The following is a 22940-nucleotide window of genomic DNA, read 5'->3' as shown; positions in this document are numbered from 1 at the left end:
AAGGCGTTATTATATAAACATTATATGAAAGAAAAAAGTTTGGGAGGAGGGACACCTCTCCCACCCGAACTAAGTATTGTATGTTGTTTCTTATCTTTATTCTTCGTTTCAATTGAGTGATACTTTCCGTCGACAATCTCTAGCTAGGAAATGCTAGGAGTACGATATACACATTGATTTGAAATTTGATAGAAAATTATCGAATCACAACACAAAAATTTTGACATGTAAGCCCTGTAAGAGTGAAAAAAGGTCTAAGCTTAATGTGCTAACCCATTTTCTAATTTTGTCAATTTTTAATTCCACGTCATTTTTTTAGGAAACATAATATATTTTCTAATTAATTTTTGTAAGTCTATTTTTATAAGAACTTTTTTTAACTATTAATTAATTGGTTCGACTCGAACTCGATTAACTCCGAATCAACTAGACTCTAAGATGACCCAACCAGAAAATAACTCGACTTAAAATTACCCGACTCGAAACATGTTCGCTCAATTGTTTACATAAGTCTAGCTAGGAGTACAACCTTGATCTACTCATTTAACTATATTTTTAAGGAAAAATTATCCTATATGTGAATAATCCCAACTATTTGGAAAAACAATATTTGAGGTATAATTTCAGAGGAAATGAGGAAGATAGAGAACCCAAAGTGACCATTGGAAAAAGGTTAGGTATAGTTCCATAATCAAGTTATAAGAGTACTTCTACGATATATCTCATCAAAAACATTAGGATTAGATTAAGAATTTAAGTGGAGACTCTACATTTTCCTTGATCTGTGGGTGAGTAGCAACCTGTTCTTTACTGTCTTTAGTTAGTTCCTTTCCACCAGTAGCTGCTGAACCACTGTCTGACATTGTCATCCTTCTACATAGTATCGAGCACGGAATGCAGCCAGGTGGGCGTAATAAGCTGGAGGGACTGCACATTATAAAACAACCAAGGATGCAACACTTGGAAAACAACTCTGATCAAAGACTTACCGACGGTAACTGAGCGAGTGCATCTTGAAAACCTGAAACAGAATCAGACATCCAAGTTCAGTAAACAAAAACCGTGCAATTTCAGAGAAAGATCCTTGACAAGTAGTAAAGATGTGTTTACTTACGTATAACACAAACTATTAGTTAAGAGTTGGAGCAAGTCTGCTGTGAAATTATTTTCATCAAACAGAACATGATAGTGTGTTGGACGGCTTGTTCCCTGCACACGCCAATTCACAAATTTTAAGAAGCTACAAGATGGATATTGGATAACCTGATAATGAAACTTATTGACACAATTAAATTGCATTGCACAAGAATAATTGAAGCAGCACTGTAAGGAAACTATACCTATCTGAACACATTACCTGTATTCCAGCATGACTGCACAGATAAAAGTCAAATTCTGATGGATGACAAATTTTAGTATCAACCACAGTACCTACGACAAAGAACATAATAGAGCACATGTCACTACGAGGATATCAAGTAACATAAGCCTGGAAAATGTGGCCAATCTCATCACTAATCAGTGAGGATTCACATTAGATAATTACACAAAAATATTAAGTTATCAGATTTGCATATATTTGGACAATGAGTAATAGAAAGTAAACCTCTGGTAGTATGTTCCCACTCTTGTCCATTAGAATTTGATCAGCTGGGAAAAGGCGAGTGTGATGCCTTTTTTGCACCACCACAAAGGTTATGGGTGGTAAATAGCCGTCTTCCAGGGATGCACGCCTTAAAAATAAAAAAATGAAAATGAACATAAATATCACATATAAACTATTTACAACATAAAATTCCATAGTCCATACCTTCCGTATGGCATCTATCTCATGCAGAAGAACCTGAGCGAATCGACCTTCACTAACACCATCTCTGCCCAACAAAACAGGGAATGAGGGAGACATAAAAAATGACAAGACACGGCTAAAATCTCAAGCAACAACTATACATGAAAAAAATAATTCTTTTAGGTTTTCTGCTAATTGATCTTTTGAAAGATATCAGCAATTCTCTAAAAGCAGAAGAAACCAATCAAAAACATACAATTCAGATCCTGAATAACTAATGTGGCAAAACTCAGAACTAATTTGTAAATTACTTTATCATCCCACTATGTATCCTTCCCTTCTCGGGTTGTTCAACTGTGTATAAATCTTGGATGATTTCTTCCCGATGACCCTGGGATGAAACAAGTCCCTTATATTTTGTCACAACCGGCCAGTCCATTGAAGCAACTACCTGCACAACACTCATGGATAACAATATTCAGCGTTGATGAGCAACAAGTCACAAGAGTAGAAACAACATTCCACTATCCCCAATGCCATTAGTAGTTCCCACCTAGGTCGGATTTGGGAAGTCAAATTCATGAAGCTTTATGCATGTAAAAACAAAGAGGTTGTTTTTATTTGACCCTAGGTAGCAAACAACATCCACTACAACACAAAAATTAAAGTGCTTGCACATGATTTAATGAGTCATTTACTATAGTTCGTTATAATCTGAATCAAAGAACTATATTTTTGGCTCCATCAAGAATGGACAAAATGAACAAGGAGTAAACGAAAATAAAAAACATTGAAGACATAAGACAAATTTTATACCGCTGCAATTGAGGCGCTAGAATCCTCTCCTGGTTGGGCATGGGTAACATCAGCACCAAAAATGATTGTTGGGCGATCGGTCAATAAAGGTATATGACTCTGCAAAGCATCACTCAAGATGGTATTTGTTCCTCCAGTCTACACATTTTTAACATTTACGTGAACGTGTATAAATGAATGTCAATCAGTGTGATTATATACTATACTCATAACTACCATAATTACCTTCACATTGATTTTCAGAGCTACATTTTCCAGATATTGCTTGCTGTTCTTCAGAGCTTGCTTGGGCCGACAACATTGAGAAACTATTCCCAACTCTGTTTCACATATTCTTTTGATTGTTCCTACATGCCCAAACACATTATAATTAAAACAAAAGAAACATCCACAATATCAAATCTTGAAGGTAACCATAAAATCACACATTCACACACCATACGATCCAGTGGAATCTGGCAATATAATTATCAATAACTGCAGCCAATTCCTAGCCTGGGTAAATATTTCTTAGAGAGTTTGCTCAATCTGAGCAGGTTGAGCAAAGCATATAGGGATACACGGGTTTGGACTGAAACCCTGAGAGCAATAGAATGCACAAATTAACAAGAGGGAACATTGCTCTCATCCAATTTTGGGGCTAAGCAACAGAACACTCTGCTCAATAAAGAAAATGTACCATTCCCTTGCTACCACACATCGCAACCAAATCTTTGCAGAAGTGGATTACCAGACTTTGGTCCAACTCTGAAAAGCTTACTAATGCCCAACGATTTACAGTGGCACCAATATACATTTTCTGCAAACATAACCTACTGAGAACGTTGATGGTCACTGTGATCTAAAGAAATCAGAAACTAGTAAAAAACTTACCTTGTCAATCATATTCCACTGGCCAACCCCTGGAGCCACTTCTTGTTCCTTCCCATTGGCGTGATGCTTAAGCTTCATAGAACAAGCATCAATTTGTCAGCATAAAAATTTGAGCCATAATAAATGTTCAAACAAATTTAACAACAAAACCTATATAACATTGGCGGAGGCAACACTCTAGCATCAATAGTTGTACACACTTCAGACACATTCATTCCAAACTCCAGCTTGACCATCTGATTTTCACCGAATCTATTGTCCTTTACCTTCTTCAAACAATTTTCAACAAAATAAAAAAGTTTATGGATAACATAAGCAAATACATGAAAAAACATAACAAACATTATATAAGACCAATTATAATGAACTCTCGTAAAGTCTACCTTCTTGATATTCTCCTCTCTTTCATGAGGTCGTTGACATGTTGCCCTAAGGAGTTGAGTCACCTGTTTCTCATTCAACTTCTTCAAATATTTCTGGCTATGAGAAATTTAGCAGACCTATAAGAGCAACATTGTAACGCCTTAGTATATCAGTGTATATTGTATAACACAGCAAAATATAGAAAGAAGGAGCAATAAAACCATGGGAAATAAGACCTCCATAGGCATATAAGTCGGCTTCTTGCGCTATCCAATTTGGATACATGGTAAATCAGAATATCGAAGTGTGATCTTGTACTTGTCTTTGAAATACTGAAAAACAGATACTTGTGTTCCATTTTGTGAAAACCTGCAAACATAGCAGTTCAAATCAATCAACAGTGCCTTCAATAAACAAGAAAAAGATGATATCCAGTGATTAAACATAAAGCCAAAGATTAGTTAAGCCATGAACTTGTGACAAACTCCAAGGTCTTCCACCCCAAAATATTTCAATTTGAGGCCTGTATAATTCTATGAGGACGTTTGGTTGTAGAAAGTAAATTCCCATGGAAAGTTCTAATTCCTAACAATTTATTTCCTTCACTAAAATCTTGGAAATCCTTTTAAGTTATTTGTTTGATAAAAAAACATATTTCAATACCATATGATTTCAAAAACAAAATTTTAAATTCCTATGTTTCTTAATAGTTTTGATAAACAAACAAATCTTTGAATAGCAACTTCCTGAAAATTTAAAATTTCTATGAAACTTATGTGCAAACAAACTCACTCTTGGTTGACCCTCCACCCCAAGATAAAATATGAAGAAATGATTTGGGGAGGGGATTAGGGGAGATATACCAAAATGTCGAACAACAAGAGCACAGAGCATAATATGTATCGAAAAAACAACCATTCAACAAAGCAGAAAAATAATATAAGGCAGTTCAATATTTCAGGCCAAAATAAAAAAAACAAAATAAAGGTGATTCTTGAGAACGTATATCAGTTGGTTTGCTGGTTCGTTGGACACACCAATAACTTTGTAGGATTTTCTGTAGCCTCAGTGAGTCACTTCCACAGTGACACCTTTCAATGCCTTCTTGACCTGAAATCATGGAGAGAAATTTGAGACGCACCAAAACAAATAACATCTGCATGTAGATTACCAGTAGCTACATACAGCAATGAAAGTCGTTAATTAAGTCAACAATAGAACTATTAACCTACAGATATTTATTGGGATTTCGTAACTATGAACTACAGGGATATTACTCTGGAGGCTTAGTTGCACGAAAGACGATGTCAAGCACTTGAATGGGACTCTGAGTTTCCACCATGAAGATACTCTTTAAGATGATGTGTATCCATTGTTGCAGCCAATTTGATGGTCACCTGAAATTTCTGAACCTCCCTGGCAGCATAATGCATAATCAGTCAACAACAAAGATTATCCAATCTTGATATATTTCAGCACCAAAGAAATCGATAATCAAGATAAGAGAATGAATTACATCTTTCCACGTCTTTCAAGTTCAATTTCAACAGAAAATTCCTTGGATGTGAAAGGCAATGGCGCAGCAGTATAGAGGCTTTTATTGCCATCATATGCCGGAATCCGTTTCCCGAAATGTGCCTTGTGATCCTGTACAAGCTTACTCAAGATCTCTCTGCTGAATTTTTTAGAGATAATTTCAGGGTCAATTGACACCTATCAGAAAAAATCACCATTAGTATGGTGCTAATTTCAATAAGAGCAAGTATCAAATTCAAAGTTAAGGAGACGACTGGGTCCTAATAGCTTTCACAAATCAAACTCGTACAAATTACAGTTACCTTCTATCTTAAAATTTGAGGAATTCTCATTTCACCAGAATATGGTTTTATGGACAATTTCAATTATGTAAAACTGATAAAATCCAAACATTAGGCCTACAAAGATGGTGTTCTTGATAGTAGAGTGGAATTCCAAAGTGAAATTTCACCACGATATATAAGGAAAGGGGAGGGGAGGGCTCCTCTACATTTTTGCACTAAACAAATCCTTTCAACATTAAAAAGATATGGAGAATAACAGAACAATCTTCCCTCACTTCCGCTCCCCTCCGCTTTTTTCCCTAGAAATGGTTTCAATTTGACCCATGATAGCAAACGTATTATCAACCTCACACAAATAAGAAGATCACATTAAAAGAATCATTTTACTATAGTCTAGCATGATCTATAATCAAATACTAGTAACTACAAACCAACCAACATAAATGCAGTTTAGAAAAAATTTTAAAATGATTTGAAATAGGTCATTCACTTGGATCCGCAAGAAACTGAAATACCTGCAAAAAAAAAGCTACACTGGACCATCAAATCTCTTCTCACAACAAGACACAACAAACACTAAGCATAGTTTCCAAATCCTCGTCCAGAACAGGACACCAACTTTGCAGTAACCCCTCAATTGGCTCCCATTACAAAAAAATTTGTATAAATGCCCTGGGACTTAAATCAGAGCAAATGTTGGCAACCATATACAGTAACTACTCAAATGGACCCCCTTACAAAAAAGACTTTAAACAAAATGCTCCAGGACTTGAATTAGAGCAAACATTGGCAACCCATACACAAGCACTGAAATTCCATACAGCAAAGTTTTCACACTAACAAAAATAATGACAATCATATTAAATCTCACTCTAAAATGATTTACCAACTACCAACTTGGGCCAGTGGACAAGGAAGAATTTTTCTCTCCCATTGCTTGTAGTGTAGGGGATTATCCGACATAGCAAAATCAACAATATTCAATACAATGCTTATATAAAACAAATTTTACAATTAACTTTATAACAATATACAGAAATGCTAACAGTGTAACAGTCTTGGGAACAAAATATAATAAATGCAGTTTTATTAAGTAGTACAATTATTTTACGGCAGATCCAATACCCACAAAAGAGTCAAGAATTTGTAAAAAGACCAGATGTAATAATAAATGCAAAAACACAAATGTTGATAGTAGGAACAGACGAACAGTGTAAAACCCACAAAACTATAGGGTACCAGTTATCCATTACAGAAATTATATTCAAAGAATATACCATACCCTCGTAGTTGAATTTCAACTTTGAGATACTATTTTAAAATTTCAACATTTAATATTTTTTTCAAGAAACATATTTTTTGAAAAAATTTAAAAGAAAAAAAGCAAAATATATCATTGATGATCAAAATCTGGTAGCCTATCTCAAGAAAACACACTCGAAAAAATTCATCATCAACCACAAACAGAGCCACTTTTTAAAGAAAAATACATTGACAAAAACAAACAAACAAAAGCAAGAATAAAACATAGTACATAATCAACAAGACAACAAACCACCAAAATAATTCCAAAATGAAAGAAGAAAAGAGTACGAAGAAATAGACTAGGGAAACGAATGTATGTATACACTCGTACATCATAATGATGAAAATCTCGCTCCGCAAGTTCAACGAGAAAATGATTCGCTGTAACGGCACATCGTAAACCAACGTTTCCTAATCCAGGCCTTTTTGGAGGCAACAACACCTTTGAAAACGTCGGAGTCGCAGTTACCGTCAACTTCTCCATCTCTTTGGTTAAAGTTAAAGCACCAGTAGTACCACCACTCGCCGCCGCTAAATCCCATGTCTCCTTCGTCAAAATTCCTACATTAGGTGATCGGAATCCTCCGCCACCTCCACCGCCTCTTCTACTAGATTCTCCGGAATAAACACCACGTCTTCTACCACCGCCGGAATCGTAATCACTTCTGCCTCTACCACTCCCATCGTAACCGCCACGTCCTGCTACTTCCAGTAGGTTTATCTTTTTTGTGGAGTTGACAACCTTGTTTACACAAACTGTAAATCACACGATTTTTCTTAGAAACGGTAATGAGAAAGTAGTTGACCTTGGATCAAACGATGTAAAATCTTGATACAAAATGAGATCGTATCTATTATTAGTTCAATAAGTTGTATCAAATACTACATACTACATACTACATATTTCTCTATTATCCTATTTTACTTGTTCTTTGTGTCTATATACTAAATCTTATATACTAAATCTTATCGCTCTTGCATGTTGATAACTATAATTGTTCAAGCTCTTGTATAGTTCCACATATAACTCCTTCAAGTAAACCAAAAATATCGATTTCTCTTTGGTCAGTAATTTTTTTCCCAGACTCTGCCATCGATATATCATAGTTTGTGTTGTTCTCCATAATGTCATCGTTGAATCCTGTTATTCAACAATAACACATGTAAAATAAACAATTGATTCAATTTGATATATACCTACATTTAATTTAATATATACCTACATTACATATACATACACTCTACATTTCATATGAAAAAAACCTACATTTCATATGAAGAATACCTATATTTCATATCATAAAAACTACACTTTATGTGATGTATTGAATGGGAAAACGAATGGTTATCTTGGTGACTATGTGCAATAAACCAGTCCTTTTTCCTTATTTTATGTTTTTCCTTTTTAAAAAAAATATTATTATGGGTTTTGCTGCTTTTGGGCTTAAGGATCGTCTCTTAGAGACGATCTCTCAAAAGAGTTGTTGTATAATAACTTATTAATTAATTTAAAAGTAAACTTATAACTTTGTAAATATGTAGAATCCACCCGTGGTTTGATCATGAAAAAACCATGAGATGATTTCTCAATAATAAATCATCCCATAGTTTTTTATCACCATTAGAAATCTAACTTTTTACTCCCATTATTCTCATATTTCCAAATAAAGATTTATAAATTTATTTTCATTATAAATCGTTTCTTTTGGAGATGTTTGTTGGACAAAATTAACTTCATTTGTCTAATACAGTTTACTAAAAGGACATTACATATATTGCTTTTTTCTTCCTAAATTTACTAGATTTTTTTAAATTAATGACATTATTAGAAAATCTTGAGTTAGCCTAGTGGATGAAAACTTTCTTTTTTACCTTTGTAACTAGAGTTCGATTCTTATGTGCTACATGAAAATTTAGTTCTATTTTCCACCTTGTTGTAGGCTATAAGAATTTTTTAGCCTACTCCCCACATAAAAAGTGATATACATTCTCTCATTATAAACTCTTTCTCTTTTCTTAGCCTATCTTATAACCTTATAACCCCTCTATTTACTTAACCCTTTTACTCTTTTTAACGATTACAGCTACATTAATACTTATTTCCATCAATAATTACTCAAAAATCTTAACCCTTAGGTCTTATTATTAGGATTTATCCCAAATATTCTAAACGTGAAAAATATTAAAGAATAGTTAGAATATAAATTTTCATCCTAAACTTCATTTTGGAGATCGAAAAAGTTACCATTAGGATTGGTTTTCCCCTTTTCTAATAGTTTTGCTTCTCTTTTTAGAAAATCTGAAATAAATAAGTAATTTAAAAAAAAAATTCGGGTAAACTTAATTCGAAAAATAAATGTCTCTATGTTCGAGCCTAAGATCAGATATGTTTTCAGTTATTAACAGCGAACAAAAAATTGATCAAAAAGGTCAACTATTTGTTCGCAATTATTAACTGCAAACAAAAGGAAACAATGTCATAACGTTAGATGGGACAAAAACATGGAAGCCATGTTTGTTCGCAATGACTAACTACGAACAAACATGATTTTCATTTTTTGTCTAATCTAGCATTATGACATTGTCTCTCTTTTATTTGCAATTAATAGCTTGCGAACAAACAGTTGTGAACATACCTGATCTTAGGTTCGTACATGAAGACGCTTATTTTTGGAATTAGATTTAAGCGAAACTTATTTTTTTATTTCTTTTGTCAAAAATACTTATTTGTTTCAAATTTTCCTCTTTTTATATGAATTTTCTATAAGAGTTGTTGAGAAGAAAAAAACGAAGGATAAATTCATTGACAAATTGCAAAATCATCTATTGGAGTTTGGTGTGACTTTGAGTGCACCAATGGAGTGTAAAGAGGTTGATAGTGTATGTATGTGTGTGTGATGTGCTTGCTATGCTTGAATGGGGTTTGAGGAGGCTCCACATGAATATGATACAAGGCAGCAGGTTTCACGCAAATCAGAAGGTCTCTGACCTCTTGCTCGACCAGCCTTCCATTTGGCTCGACCAATCCAATAGCTTCAAGGCCCTCTGCTCGAACAAGAAACCAAGCCGCTCGACCAACCCTATTTCGCTCGACCGATCGAGCGAGGAGCAGGCAACTTCTGTCTCATTTTGCGATAAGCTGCTACGACATCTTTATTAGGGTTGGGCTCTTCCCATTTACTCCCATACGTACACATGTATAAATAGAAGTCTCTACACACATTCCCATGTTGATTCTAACCCTAAGCCAAACACAAACCCTTCTCTTTCTCTACTCTTCTTCTCCAAGTGTAATATTTTCCATTGTATGAGTTCTTGAGAACTCCATTGAAGATTCTCATAATACAAGCAAGCTAACTACCACCGAGAACGTAACCCACATTGGATGAACCTCATAAATCCTTTGTGTCTTTGTTTATTGCATTGTTTCTTATTGTTTTTCATTACTAGTTTATTAAAGTGTTTGTTTCATTACATAGAACACCTCTGCCATTGTTCTTCGGTGTTGTTAGGGATAAAATTTTTGAACCTTTAGACCTTAGAGTGCTTAATATTTCACCGTCCCTAACAAGAAATTAGGTCAACATAACACTTTTAGAAACAATTGTTGTTAAATGAAAAATATATGAGACTTTCACCTCAGTCTCAAGAATAATATGGCCCAAATTTACAGGTACTCTACTGTTACAACTTACAGCCTCCCCCATACGGGCATACCTCTGCTACTGTTAGCTATCTTAATGAGGCAGCTGAACACTGAGCTTATTAATCTGGATGCACATTTCACATTTACTCTTCCCTGTCTAACATTGGTAAAGTGGGGATCCACTTGACCTTCCTTAGTCGAAAAATACTTGCACCTAGTTGGATGGGCGGGGGCGGGGGTGGGGGAGGGGATAAGGATCGAGCTTGAGTTCACGGTCCTGGAGGAGGAGCAATAGAGTATAGACCACCAAGTTACCACTATAACACATTTCCCGTTCAAGCAAGCTACAATATTTTCCTTTTCTTGAGATATGCATACATAAGGAAAAACCCGACTATGATACCAACAAAGATTCCAGCGGTTGTGGACCAAAATGCAAACTGCATATACAGATTAAGGAAGCAGACTATCAGTTTATCTCCTTATCAAACAAGTGCAACATGATAAGATGGTGTTTAGCAATTGAAAAAGAAAAAAACTTAGGTGACAAAAGAAAAGCCATTGCTGCCAACATCGGCGACAAAAGTGCACTATAGCTAGGCGACAAGCTTTGTCATCTTTTTTGTCGCCAATGTTGGTGAAAAAGAAGCTTTTTATTGACTTTTGATTTTTGGCTGATCAGGCAAAAAAGTGTTTGGTTGGCCTTTTAGTCAGCTGAAAAGTTGGCTTTTGCTTTTGGGCCGAAAGCCAAAAGCCAACTTAGTTAGCTTCTTTTGTTGATTTTTGACTAGTTTGCCCACTTTTTCACTAATAAATAGCTAACATTCAATACTTTATTTTACCAAATATCTCCCTAAATAGCTGACTTTTCTAGTTGGCTTATTAGCCAACTGAATTAGTCAACACTTTTCACCTGGTCAAATAAGCATACTAAAAAGGCCAACAACTAACAACCAATTGACACATTTAATGGGAGGTAAAGCTTAACTTGTAGGACTGTTTAGTTACTAAAATTCAATTATTTGATAACCTTAGAAGTACCAACTACCAAGTTATACAAATTCAGATGGCTTTTCCATAAACAACAATACATAACAAAAGACGTACCACATGCTCTTCAAGATACGACCTCAAATTCATGCCAAATATGCCTGGAGCCAAAAAAGATGTCATTATTTCCGTTAGTTTAACAAAGCAACGCCACATACCCGAAGAAAGAAAAATAGAATTTTATTCTTTCGCACCTGCAACCAAAGCGCCAATAGCTACACAGAAGGTACCTACTTGGAGGAGCAGCTCCACTTTACTTACTTCAAGTCTCCGGGAACTAAAACATGAGAGGAAATTTCGATCATGAGCTCGGTACAAGATCTAAATCATCTGGAGCAAATAAATAAATGATAAAAACATGATAAATTAATACAAACACAGAAAGTGTTTTGATGGTGAGAGTTAGTCTCTTTGAGAGACGTATCTCAAGCCCAACCCATTAAAAATTAATACCTACTTGCCGTATTCTTAATGCCTACTTACATTATCTTTAATGCTTACTTATCGTATCCTTAATGCTTACTTATAATATCTTAAATGTCTACTTACATCATTCTTTATGCCTAATTACAATATTTTAAAAAATATATAATAGGCCGGCTCAATTATAGATGGTCTCTCAAAGAGACCGTCTCTCTCAAGAATTTGTGGGAACTATAAGGAGATTTACTAATGAGATTTCCAATTTTGAGAATGATTGTAGCCCTGAAACTTATCATTAGAGGTGTTCAACGGGCCAGATCGGGTCAAAATTTAAATGGGTTGGGTCGGGGCGGATCATGTCAAATTTAAACGAGTCAGGGCGGGTCAAAGCCCGTTTAAACACGACCCACTGACCCGTTTTAAAAAAGTTCATATAATATTGTTTTTATTTTACTTTATAGCCCTTTGGGTCGACCCACCTACATATATAATAATATCATATAAAAAAAGTGGCAACATTTTTTTTGCAACAAATTTCTATAATTATCCGACCCAACCCATTACACCAAGAGCCGTTAATGACCCGACCCGTTAAAATGTGACCCGATCATTGACCCACTGGGTCAACCCACCCCGTTGAACACCTCTACTTAACATCAAGGATTGATTCTGCACAAGCCTAATAAGTCTGTTTTGGGGGAGGGGACAAATATACAATGTGATGAATATTTATAGGGGCCCTTCCTACATAGGGAATTGGCAATACAAAGTTAGGACATATAGAATAAGGAGGTTTGACATAAAGGTTGCAATCATAAAAGTAACAGTTCAAGCCTTCAACAATTTGGTTCTTCCCAGAGCAATGGGGTTAACCAGAAAAAGCAGATGTCCAAATTGAACCTGTCAAATTGTGGTGTAGTATTGACAGTATATGTAAACTGACCTTAAATTTACAGCAATTGAGTCTTCCATCTCTTTGGCGGAATCAAGAAGCCTTTCAGCTTGACCATGAAGGGATTCACACCTGCAAGTGAAAGCAATAAGAATGAGTGGAAATAAATAGATTTGAGCTCACATACATTAGCATTCATCAGACAAAGAACACAATACAGAAGCTACCAAACAAAATCTCAAATTGTCAAAACTTTTGCTCTTGAGGCCAACACAACATTTTAGATATTTCACAAGGCCCCAGCATACTGACCTATCGGCTATGAGATGCACACATAAGGCCACTAAAGTTCCGAGAGAAGTGCCACAATAAGTTGATCACAAAGTCCTCAGAAGTACATCAACATAGTTCAGGATGTGTACTGGAAGGTTAAAACAAATGTTAGGACATGTGGTAGACTATTTGAGGTTTTTCCTGTCCTGATTGGCCTATAATGGAGATCTGCTTTGAGTCCATATGTACTTCCGTCAAACCTAGATGAAACTACCCGTTCTACTCAAGGAGAGATAAGATATTTTGGTTCATGCTGTTTGTATATGATTATGTACTAGTAGATGAAACTGTAGCCAGGGTAAACGGCAAGTTATAGTTATGGAAAAAGAGCTGAAATCACAAACGTATATAAACACAGCAGAAGTAAAATTGAATACATGGAGCGTGGATTTGGTGATTTGGAACCAAATTAAGCTGCGATTGCATTAGGTAAAAAAAACTCCGACAAGTGTTTATTTTCAAGTATCTTGGATCAATTTGCCAAAGCAATGGAAATATAAATCACGATGTATCTCACAGGACTAATTGTTAATCTTGGTCAGAATTCTGGCATTTAAGAATGATCAAATTCAGAAGACGAGGGTAGCAGAAGACTGAAATGCAGATGCTAAGAGGCATGTGCTGCGATTGCATTAGGTAAAAAAAACTCCAACAAGTGTTTATTTTCAAGTACCTTGGATCAATTTTCCAAAGCAATGGAAATATAAATCACGATGTATCTCACAGGACTAATTGTTAATCTTGGTCAGAATTCTGGCATTTAAGAATGATCAAATTCAGAAGACGAGGGTAGCAGAAGACTGAAATGCAGATGCTAAGAGGCATGTGCGGGCATATCTTGAAGGAAAACTCAAAATGAGGATATAAGACGATAAGTAGTAGATAAAAATGCAATGACCCCCGTTAGAGACGCCACATAGGACTTGGATTAAAGTGAAAAGAGATATGAAGAACTCGAATTTGCAAGAGCATATATTAGTTGATAGAAATGAGTAGAAGAGAATATTTGTAGACATACAAAGGAGTTGACATCTTTTTGACTTGGCATTATTGATGTTGTATTAATAAGCAGATGAGTTTTGGCAGCACAGACTATAAGAATTCTTGATGAAACTACCCTACCATGTTAAGCAGAAGCAAAAAACGAAAAACAAGTGATTTGTTCAGATACCTCTGAAGATAATTTTCCAAAAGCATTTCAATTTCTTCCTCCTCTTCTACATTAGACACAATGTGTTAGAAACACACTTAAAGATCCATGTTTTAATCGCATATAATCTTCTCTAACTCACCCTCTGCAATTTCTTTGTCCAAAGGGACAGAGCATTCTACAAAGTTGTTATTTCTGTTCACTGTGCAATTTCTTCCCATGATGCATATCCTGCGTATTTCCTGTGTGTCTTCCAAAAGATCAAGCAGCATCTGCCTTAGATCCCCAGCTCGAGATCCCAATTCAACCTTGACAAAAAAGAATGGGATTTAGGTTGCTTAACTTTGTCAATCAGACCCATAAATTACGCTTGTTTGTCAAGATAATGATAAGGCATACCAATGCTTGCTTGCTAGTGCGAAGTTGTTCCAATATATCACCCGTTAATCGGTTAGGGAGAACCTCAAGTAATGATTGAACCTGGGGTGCATCAAAGATTTCTTTTGTTATTGCAAATAATTTGTGAAAACAAAGAAACATAGAAAAGGTTGCTAAATCATAAATATTTCAGAAATTTTACGATTAATTGCAGAAATTTTACGATTAATTGGCATCACACTCACAGGAGTTAAGTGTGAAGACAAACCAAACGGGGAAATTCAATTAGGAGACAAAAATTGCTTCAAAGATCGGTATTGCAAGCCTTATTATAATAAATTGAATGGAATTATGCAAAAGCTATACTCACTATGTTGCAATACTCACACGAGGTTCTACTTCCATCATTCTTCGCTCCAAGCGCTGAATTCTTGAAACCAAAGCAGCTTCAACAACCTAAAAAATTTTAATCCAAAGTTTGTAATGATAAAATGTTACACGAAAGAGATGCGAGACAAAGGAATCAAAAGTGGGAATTCATGAGTATCATTAAAACTTTCAACAGTGTGGATTTTGGAGATATACAGAATGCAATATCAAGCAGCATAGGTCAAGTTGTCAACCAGGCAGAAACTAGAAACCTAGGATAACCAACAAAAGAAGCCAAATCTACAACGTACTAGTTTTACCTCTGTTCCATAATAAATGATGTGCATACCATTTTGGGACGTTTCAAAAAGATTGCTATGCATTGCTTCAATGGAAAATTTTGGGGAGCACAACTAAAGCTATCCCCCTTACATAAATTTATTAGAAAAGCCCATTTTCACACACAATTATTTATCTCTTATAATGAATCGCCATTTGCTTTATAAAACAACCTCCCTAAAAATATGTGCCTCTACCCCCAGGCTCCATGTATCACTTATTCTGAAACACAGTAATTTCACAATTTGAAGCAAAGTTCTAGAATAAGAATTGCTAGCTAAAGAGGCCAAGGAAATAATGTTCTAGAGATCAGCTCTATGTAAACAGCATATAGTCTATAATACAAAAACTGCAAGCCTTATTATCAGTATGGCTACATCGCCAAAAATCTGGGTTTTGAAAACTCACCTCTAGCACAAACGGCATAGACAGCACTCCATTTGAATTTTCAGACTTCAAACGAGGCAATAATGAATCAATGAAATCTTTCCCTCCCCTCCTGAGATGATTAACAAGTAAAGAGCATGATAAGTAAAAGTTGAAAACATGAGAGCTGTGGAAGCAATTCACAGGGAACTTGGAAACGTAAAAATAACAAAGAAAGAACATAATTTCCACCTATTGTAGTTAAATATGAGGACGCGTTCCTGCATCACTATAGCCCTTAATGAGCCCAAGTTCAGTAGAATAGCATGCTCCCGAACCTATGACAAACAAGGAATGTAAATGGAAGATTAAACTTGGCATAGGAAAAAAAGCTGGATACTCAATACCAAAAAGGGTATAACTAGTCAACAAAAGCAATTTGGTATTGTAAGGAAGTAAAACTAAACTAATGAAGAAAAAGTACAAGCCACCTTGAAGCATTACAATCTGGAAAGCGGAAAACACAGGCCAATTGAATAACATTATATTAGAAAAAACTGCTTACTCTAGTCTAGATGACATCAAGATTTTACTCTCTCCCTCCCAATTTAGTTGTTACATATTTCTTTTTGACTGTCTCAATTTCGCTGCAGCACTTCCTGTTATGGAATGCTTTTAATAGTCAACCATAAGATTCTCATTCTAACCTAATTTACTCCATTCACACTATTTAATGACTTAATGCATCTGAACTATTCAAACCTCAACCTAACCCTTAAACCAAAAAAAATGAGTCACAATTCTTATATAGTATTTGAAACATGTGTAACTCAAGTTCCCTTTAAGGTTTAAGCAATCGGTGAATTTAATAGCATAAGCTTGAAAAAGAAACATGTAAGCTGCAGCCATCCTACTCTATACTTTTAACAGCTCCAACAATGAAGGATCCGTAAACCAAGAACAATGAAGGCAGCACATCTACAACCAAGAAGCGAAGATATTTTATTTTTTGGTTGTTACAGTGATAGAAAAGTTTTTTATTTTTTTTTATTATTTTTTTTAAGGTTTAACATAATCCCAACTTTTGATTTACCAGGGTAATTAGATTTGACTAAAGTCATATCAAAGGGTCATTACATGACATAGGTATTTGCAGCAATTTATCCATTTTACTACCCCTATGTAGCATGGTGTACTGCCAAAGATCATTCACTACTGATTATCATGTCCTATTTACAGCTTTGTATATTGTACATAGTAAACTGTCTACATATAATTTGAATGGAAGATGGATTATTTCAAAAACAAATCAATCTCAAGCAACAAAATTTTATAGTATGTCACTACCTTGAGAGAGATCTTACGTACCAGTAACGAAGGCATTGAATTCGTCAACCACAAAGATGGGTCAACACTACGAATATCACGAGGACGAAGACCTGATATAACAAGAATTGGTAAGGAAGTGAAACAAGAAACAAAAGCTTGATAGTGCTAATACAAATATGTGGTATTGGACACAATCACGATATGTTTATTTCAGGTCAAAAAGTTTAAATATGATTATACTCGCGATTTTTTGCACAATGCTTCAAAACCACATAAAACGGTGACACTGCAGACACAAAAAGTTTTAAGAATTGATGGCGTCAGTTATCTTTTAATAGAATTAATTATTAATTAATAGGACAGAATTTTAGTGAGTTAAAATGAAATTTTATCTTATTAAATTTTCACCCCTCTATATAAAGGAGATTACTTCTAGAATTTTGGTAGGAATAAGTCACGAAAGACAACATCACTTCCCTTCTACCAAATATTGTAAGTTAATCCTATCCCAAAGAGGGAATTAAAGAGATTGACCAAAGTTGTAATCCCACCAATTCTCAATATATCATTGTTCCATATTTCTTGATTGTTTTTATATATTTTGCAAGTTTAAATACTTTTATGTTTAAGAAATTGGCATGCTAGGTGGGAGGATTTTTGCTCTTCAACTTCGCACTTTAAGGCTCGAAGATTGTAGAATTTAAGGGGCATGCCAAAATTTGCTTTAATATTCTATATTAAAATTCAAGACCAAATTACATCCAACATAAGTCTTCACATCAAGTCTCGAAGGGGCATAGGTACACACAAAAAATTTTAAACAAATAATGGATTCAAAGTTATATTTTATTAAAGATAATATTAATAATGGGATACGATGTAAGAGAGTTAGAGTGAGATTTTATCATTTTTAAATCTTCACCCCGCTATAATCTAAATAAAGGAGATTATTCCTAGGGTTTTAGTAGTTTTCAGATGGAAACATACAATTTGATAAAAACATTGAAAAATTTCAAATGTCATTTCCTTAAAAGAGTCTCCCTAATAGAACAACTTTATTAGGTAACAATGACTAATGCCTAACATTACAAATGAGAATTTATCAGACGATCATTGTCTAGTTGATATACCATTGGAAAAATTACCGTGAATAATACAACTTTTTATTAATTTTCCTACGATAATACCAACTATTGATTAACCATGAATAATACCAACTTAGGGTATTTTCCTAGAATAATAACAACTTTAGTTTATTAACTAATTTACCAATTTTTTTTGTCCTGTAATCCCCTATAGTTTGATTTTTAACATATCAGGGATTTTCTAGGAAAACACCCATTTAAGTTGGTACTCCTTTGGTACTCCTTATTCATGGTCTATTGATACTATTATAGGGACGTTTACCATTTATAAAAAAACCAATGAGCTAGAAATTTTTATCGCATAGGATGATTTAATAAAATGAGTTAATTACATTTGTTAGAATCTATCTAACTAAAAATCGATTGGTTTATTTAATTTCTTAGACTGGTTTAATACCAAAAATACTAAAAGCTAACTCTACTATTTCCAAATATTAATAAACAATTTAGATACTTCAATTCCACAACCATTTCTCATCATAGAAATAATATTTTTATACGTATTGATACGAGTTTCCATACTAAGTCATAATTTACATGATCAACTCCCTACTACCATACGTGGTAATCCTACCCCAAAGAGAGAAATCAAGAGATTGGGGAAAGTTGTAATCCCACAATTCTCAATTTTTATGGTTAGCAGACACAATATGAGCATGCCATTTCTTCATCAATGATCCATATGTATTGTTGCCGTACATTACAGATTGTGAAAGAACAGCATAATCGCAAATTAAACCCTAAATTAATTACTCCGACAAAAATATTAAATAACTCACCACTAGATTTAAGCAAATGTCTTCTATTAATGTTTTTAGTAGATATCATTCCATCCGACTTTACCTCTACCACCTATATCATCCGACATAAGAAACGTTAAAAAAATGGAAATCGAAGACGGACATATACCAAGTTTCATATCATCAAATGGACTCCATGTAAACCAAAATTAGATACTTTATAAGCAACAAACACAGGAAAATGAGCAAACCTGATAAACAGGTTCAGGAATTCCAAGCGAGAGCAAGTCAGAAGACGGTGAATTGTTCGTCTTAGAAATATTACTAACCGAAAAATGATCAATTTTAACATCACTTGATTTATCTTTCTCCTCGACATCAATGTCTCCAGCAACACGAGCCTCAGAATCACTAAGCTGATCTTCAGCTGTAGATTCAGCAAAACATCTTGATTTAGACACAACCTTGACAGCAATCGCAGGAAGAGGTGCGAAGTAGAAGTTCCGGTGGAGAGAGAGTGTCGAAGATGGCGGAGAGCATGGCGGACGTAGGAGAAGGTCGGAGAAGAGGAGAGAGGAGAGAGAAGGAGGTCGGAGAAAAAGGTTTGATGATGGCGTAATTGTTGGTGGTGGAGACATGGAGGTTTTGGAATCAGAGAAAGATCATATACAGAAGAGTGAAATTACGCTTAAGTTGTAAGAGTAAGAATCTAATATGATGATTTTTTGCGGATAAAATGTAGTGATGGATAATAGGAGTAATATTTAAAGATTTAATTCAAATATTGGGGTATAACGTTCTTGCTTTGTGGCTCCAATTGTATTTCGTCATTTCATTGCACTCAGCCACCCACGGGCCACGGGCCAAGACAACTCTTTGCGTATGAATGAAGTATATGTTTGTATAACATAAATTCTCCGGTTCAACGGCGCATCTGTGCGACCACATCCGGCCCGGTCTATAATAAGATTAATTTTTTTACTTATCAACTTTAAGCTTTTAAATATTTATCTTAAGATTTAAAATGTTTATTTTAAAACATAAAATCTCTACTTCAAACTAATATTTTTTTCGAGGCATAAGTTTGTTTTTTTAATAACTTTTTAACAGTTAAAATATTTATTCAAATTTTCAAGATTAAAATATTTACTCAAACTCCAAAGATTTAAAGTCCTTACTACAAGTCTTGATATTTCTTCGCCAAAATGTCTACTCTTTGATTGTAAAGTTGTCAATCACAAGACTTAAATGCCTATAAAACAAATACTATAATTCGACCGCACCCATGCAACTTCCATCAACTTTTTTTTTACCTATCAACTTCAAGTCTTTAAAAATACAATTTAAGATTTAAAATCTCATTTTAAGGCTTAAAACTTATACTCCATGCCTAATATTTTATTCTTTAAGCCTTTTGTTTATTTTTTAACTATTTTAACTGATAGAATGTTCTTTTTGACTTTTAAGGTCAAAAACCCTACATTAAGCCTTAATATTTTTTCAACAAATGTTATAATTACCTACTCCAAGACTTGAAATGTCTATGGAAAAATTTCTGTTGTGCGACGACCGTACTTGTGTGACCTCCCGGCATATCAACTTCAATAAAGTTATTCATAAGGGTAATTGCAATGTCACTTTTTTGAACAAATATCGTTATGATGAGTAAAAACGACGTTAAATATCTTTTTCTATCTACGTATCGGAAAATAAAAATTTGTACTTGTTTCGACCGAATTTTCGAAATAGTTACTCCAAAGAGTTAATCGAGACGTCCGTTTTTCGAAAAAATATCGTCATAATGAGTAAAAATGACGTTAAAGTTCTAAAACACAAGGGTACAATTGGTAATTTGAAAGTCAAAGGTAATTCATAATGGTCAATGGTCATTTAGGCTGGTCAAAGGTCATGCGAGCTGGTCAACGATCACTTGGCTCGAATGGTGTACACTTTAATACTTCCAAGGCTGTAATTCGAAAAAAATAAACATTAAGATTATATTTCACAAAAGCCTTCAACTTAAAGATTGTAATTTGCAATTAATTCAAAATAAAATACTCCGTCCAATTCACTACTAACCTTCCATTTGCTTTATATACTCTATCCAATGTACTTATTCAATCCTTAATATCTCTAATTGTGCATAATTAAAAATTATGAAAAGTTGATATAAATAATCCCTGTATTGAGACAAATCAAACAAGATACTATTTGATTATGTTTTAAGTTATAGATTAATAATAAAATACAAATTAAAATTAAGTAATAAATAGTATAAAAAAACAAATGACAAGTTAGTAGTGAATTGAAGGCACTTAAGATAGCCAACCCACGAGCCTATTTTTCGCCATTAAAATTTAAAAGTTTCAAAATTGGCGGGGACAAAGGCCGCCGATTTCCTTCTAAATCCATCGTATACTGTGACTGAATAACCGAGAAAGAAGAGAGAGAAAGAAGAGGGGAGAAGAGGAAGAGAGAAAAATGGATTACAAATTAGGAGCATTAAAACTGATGTGCCAACAATTGAAGGAAGCCATACAAACTCCTTCACAAACATCTTACACTTTCAAAGGCGTTCTTTTCCAACGCGCTTGGCTTCAAGGTATTCTCATCTCCGTTCCGGATCTCAATCATGACGACAATAAAGACGGCGATGATTACCGATCTCGATATCTTCTCGATGATGGCACTGGCCTTGTGGAATTGCTCCTCACTCCAGATTTCCAACAACAAAATAACTGGTCTATTGGTACGCCTTTTTTTTTTAGATCTAGGTTTTGATTTTTTTCGATTTTTTGATCAATTTAACTATTTCAACATCAAAGGAATGTACGTGATGGTTGTTGGAGCTTACGCTGATGCTGAAATTCCTTTGATTAAGGTATTTCATTGCAGCTTTCTATTTTCTAAATATTTCTCACTATTGGACAAATTGAATTATTTTTCTTTTATTTTTATCAACAATAGAATTCTCTTTTGGATAATTTTTTAGATTTGACTTTTAGCTACTTGGAAGATAGAGCTCAAATTCCCATTGATTTCTAATTGTATACAACAAAAGAGAAGGGATCATCTATTTTGCAGACCCAATATAACTTGTTCTCGTAATTGTTTGTGGATTGAGATTTGATGGTTGACAATCAGGTGCATAAGATAGTGGATCTTTCAGCACATCCTAATAGAGAAGCAATGTGGTACTTTGAAATTATTGAAGCTTGCAGGATGTTCTACCAGCTTACCGTTGAAGATTGAACATTCCGGAGGAAGTTTAAGAGTCCCTTTGTAAAATGGCTGTTAAACTGTTGGCCGTTTTGAGTGATATGCTAATTGTTTAAGCTACCTTTTAAGCATATGTTTGGTAAAAAGTATGTCAATATTGATAGCTGTTTATCAAGTAGTGAGTCGGTGAGGATTAATTGAGTATGAGACTTTATCCGCCTATCCATCTTGCCCCATTACTCCTGTTCAACTTTATATTTTTAAATGATATTATTATATAAATAAGTGGGTTGACCCAACGGGCCATAAAATATATATAAATAACTATTTTATGAACTTTTAAAAAAGGGTCAAAGTGGATCAAATTTAAACGAGTTTTAACCTGCCCCGCTTCGTTTAACATTTAACATGACCCACCCTTTTAAATTTTAACCCGCCTCGCCCCGGTCCGTTGAACACCTCTAGTCCTGTATAAGTCAAGGTCTGAAAAAGATAGGAAATAAGGCAGATCAATTTTCCATTATGAGGAGGTTACAACGAAGAGAACCATTTAACTTGAATAGTGTATTAGATAAAATGGAAACGAAAGTGCAAA

The 22940-nt window shown here is 34.5% G+C and overlaps 2 protein-coding genes and 1 pseudogene across 3 annotated transcripts; 1 reads left to right on the top strand and 2 right to left on the bottom strand.

Moving 5' to 3' along the window:
• Positions 1–647: 647 nt before the first annotated feature.
• On the bottom strand, positions 648–8060 carry LOC130797142 (protein argonaute 5-like; annotated as a pseudogene).
• A 2426-nt stretch (positions 8061–10486) lies between these two features.
• LOC130820104 (magnesium transporter MRS2-11, chloroplastic) lies at positions 10487–19911 on the bottom strand. 2 transcript variants are annotated; one of them, XM_057685367.1, is made up of 13 exons: positions 19378–19911; positions 19166–19238; positions 17281–17351; positions 16165–16250; positions 15955–16045; positions 15226–15294; positions 14860–14940; positions 14603–14768; positions 14482–14527; positions 13029–13109; positions 11857–11939; positions 11720–11763; positions 10487–11052 (listed from the first exon to the last, which is right to left on the bottom strand). In XM_057685367.1, exons 1-13 carry the CDS (start codon positions 19762–19764, stop codon positions 10957–10959), a joined length of 1374 nt encoding a protein of 457 aa, XP_057541350.1. In that variant the 5' UTR covers positions 19765–19911; the 3' UTR covers positions 10487–10956. The 2 variants fall into 2 exon arrangements, with proteins under 2 accessions (XP_057541350.1, XP_057541352.1); XM_057685369.1 differs by having other exon boundaries at positions 14482–14524; positions 19378–19890.
• A 1510-nt stretch (positions 19912–21421) lies between these two features.
• LOC130811709 (uncharacterized) lies at positions 21422–22889 on the top strand. Its single transcript, XM_057677920.1, has 3 exons — positions 21422–21875; positions 21952–22007; positions 22271–22889. Exons 1-3 carry the CDS (start codon positions 21608–21610, stop codon positions 22376–22378), a joined length of 432 nt encoding a protein of 143 aa, XP_057533903.1. The 5' UTR covers positions 21422–21607; the 3' UTR covers positions 22379–22889.
• Positions 22890–22940: the final 51 nt, after the last annotated feature.

This window comes from Amaranthus tricolor, chromosome 1, assembly GCF_026212465.1.
Source record: "Amaranthus tricolor cultivar Red isolate AtriRed21 chromosome 1, ASM2621246v1, whole genome shotgun sequence".
Taxonomy (NCBI): Eukaryota; Viridiplantae; Streptophyta; class Magnoliopsida; order Caryophyllales; family Amaranthaceae; genus Amaranthus; species Amaranthus tricolor.
The sequence above is the reverse complement of the archived record's forward strand: the minus strand, read 5'-3'. Positions and strand labels throughout refer to the sequence as shown.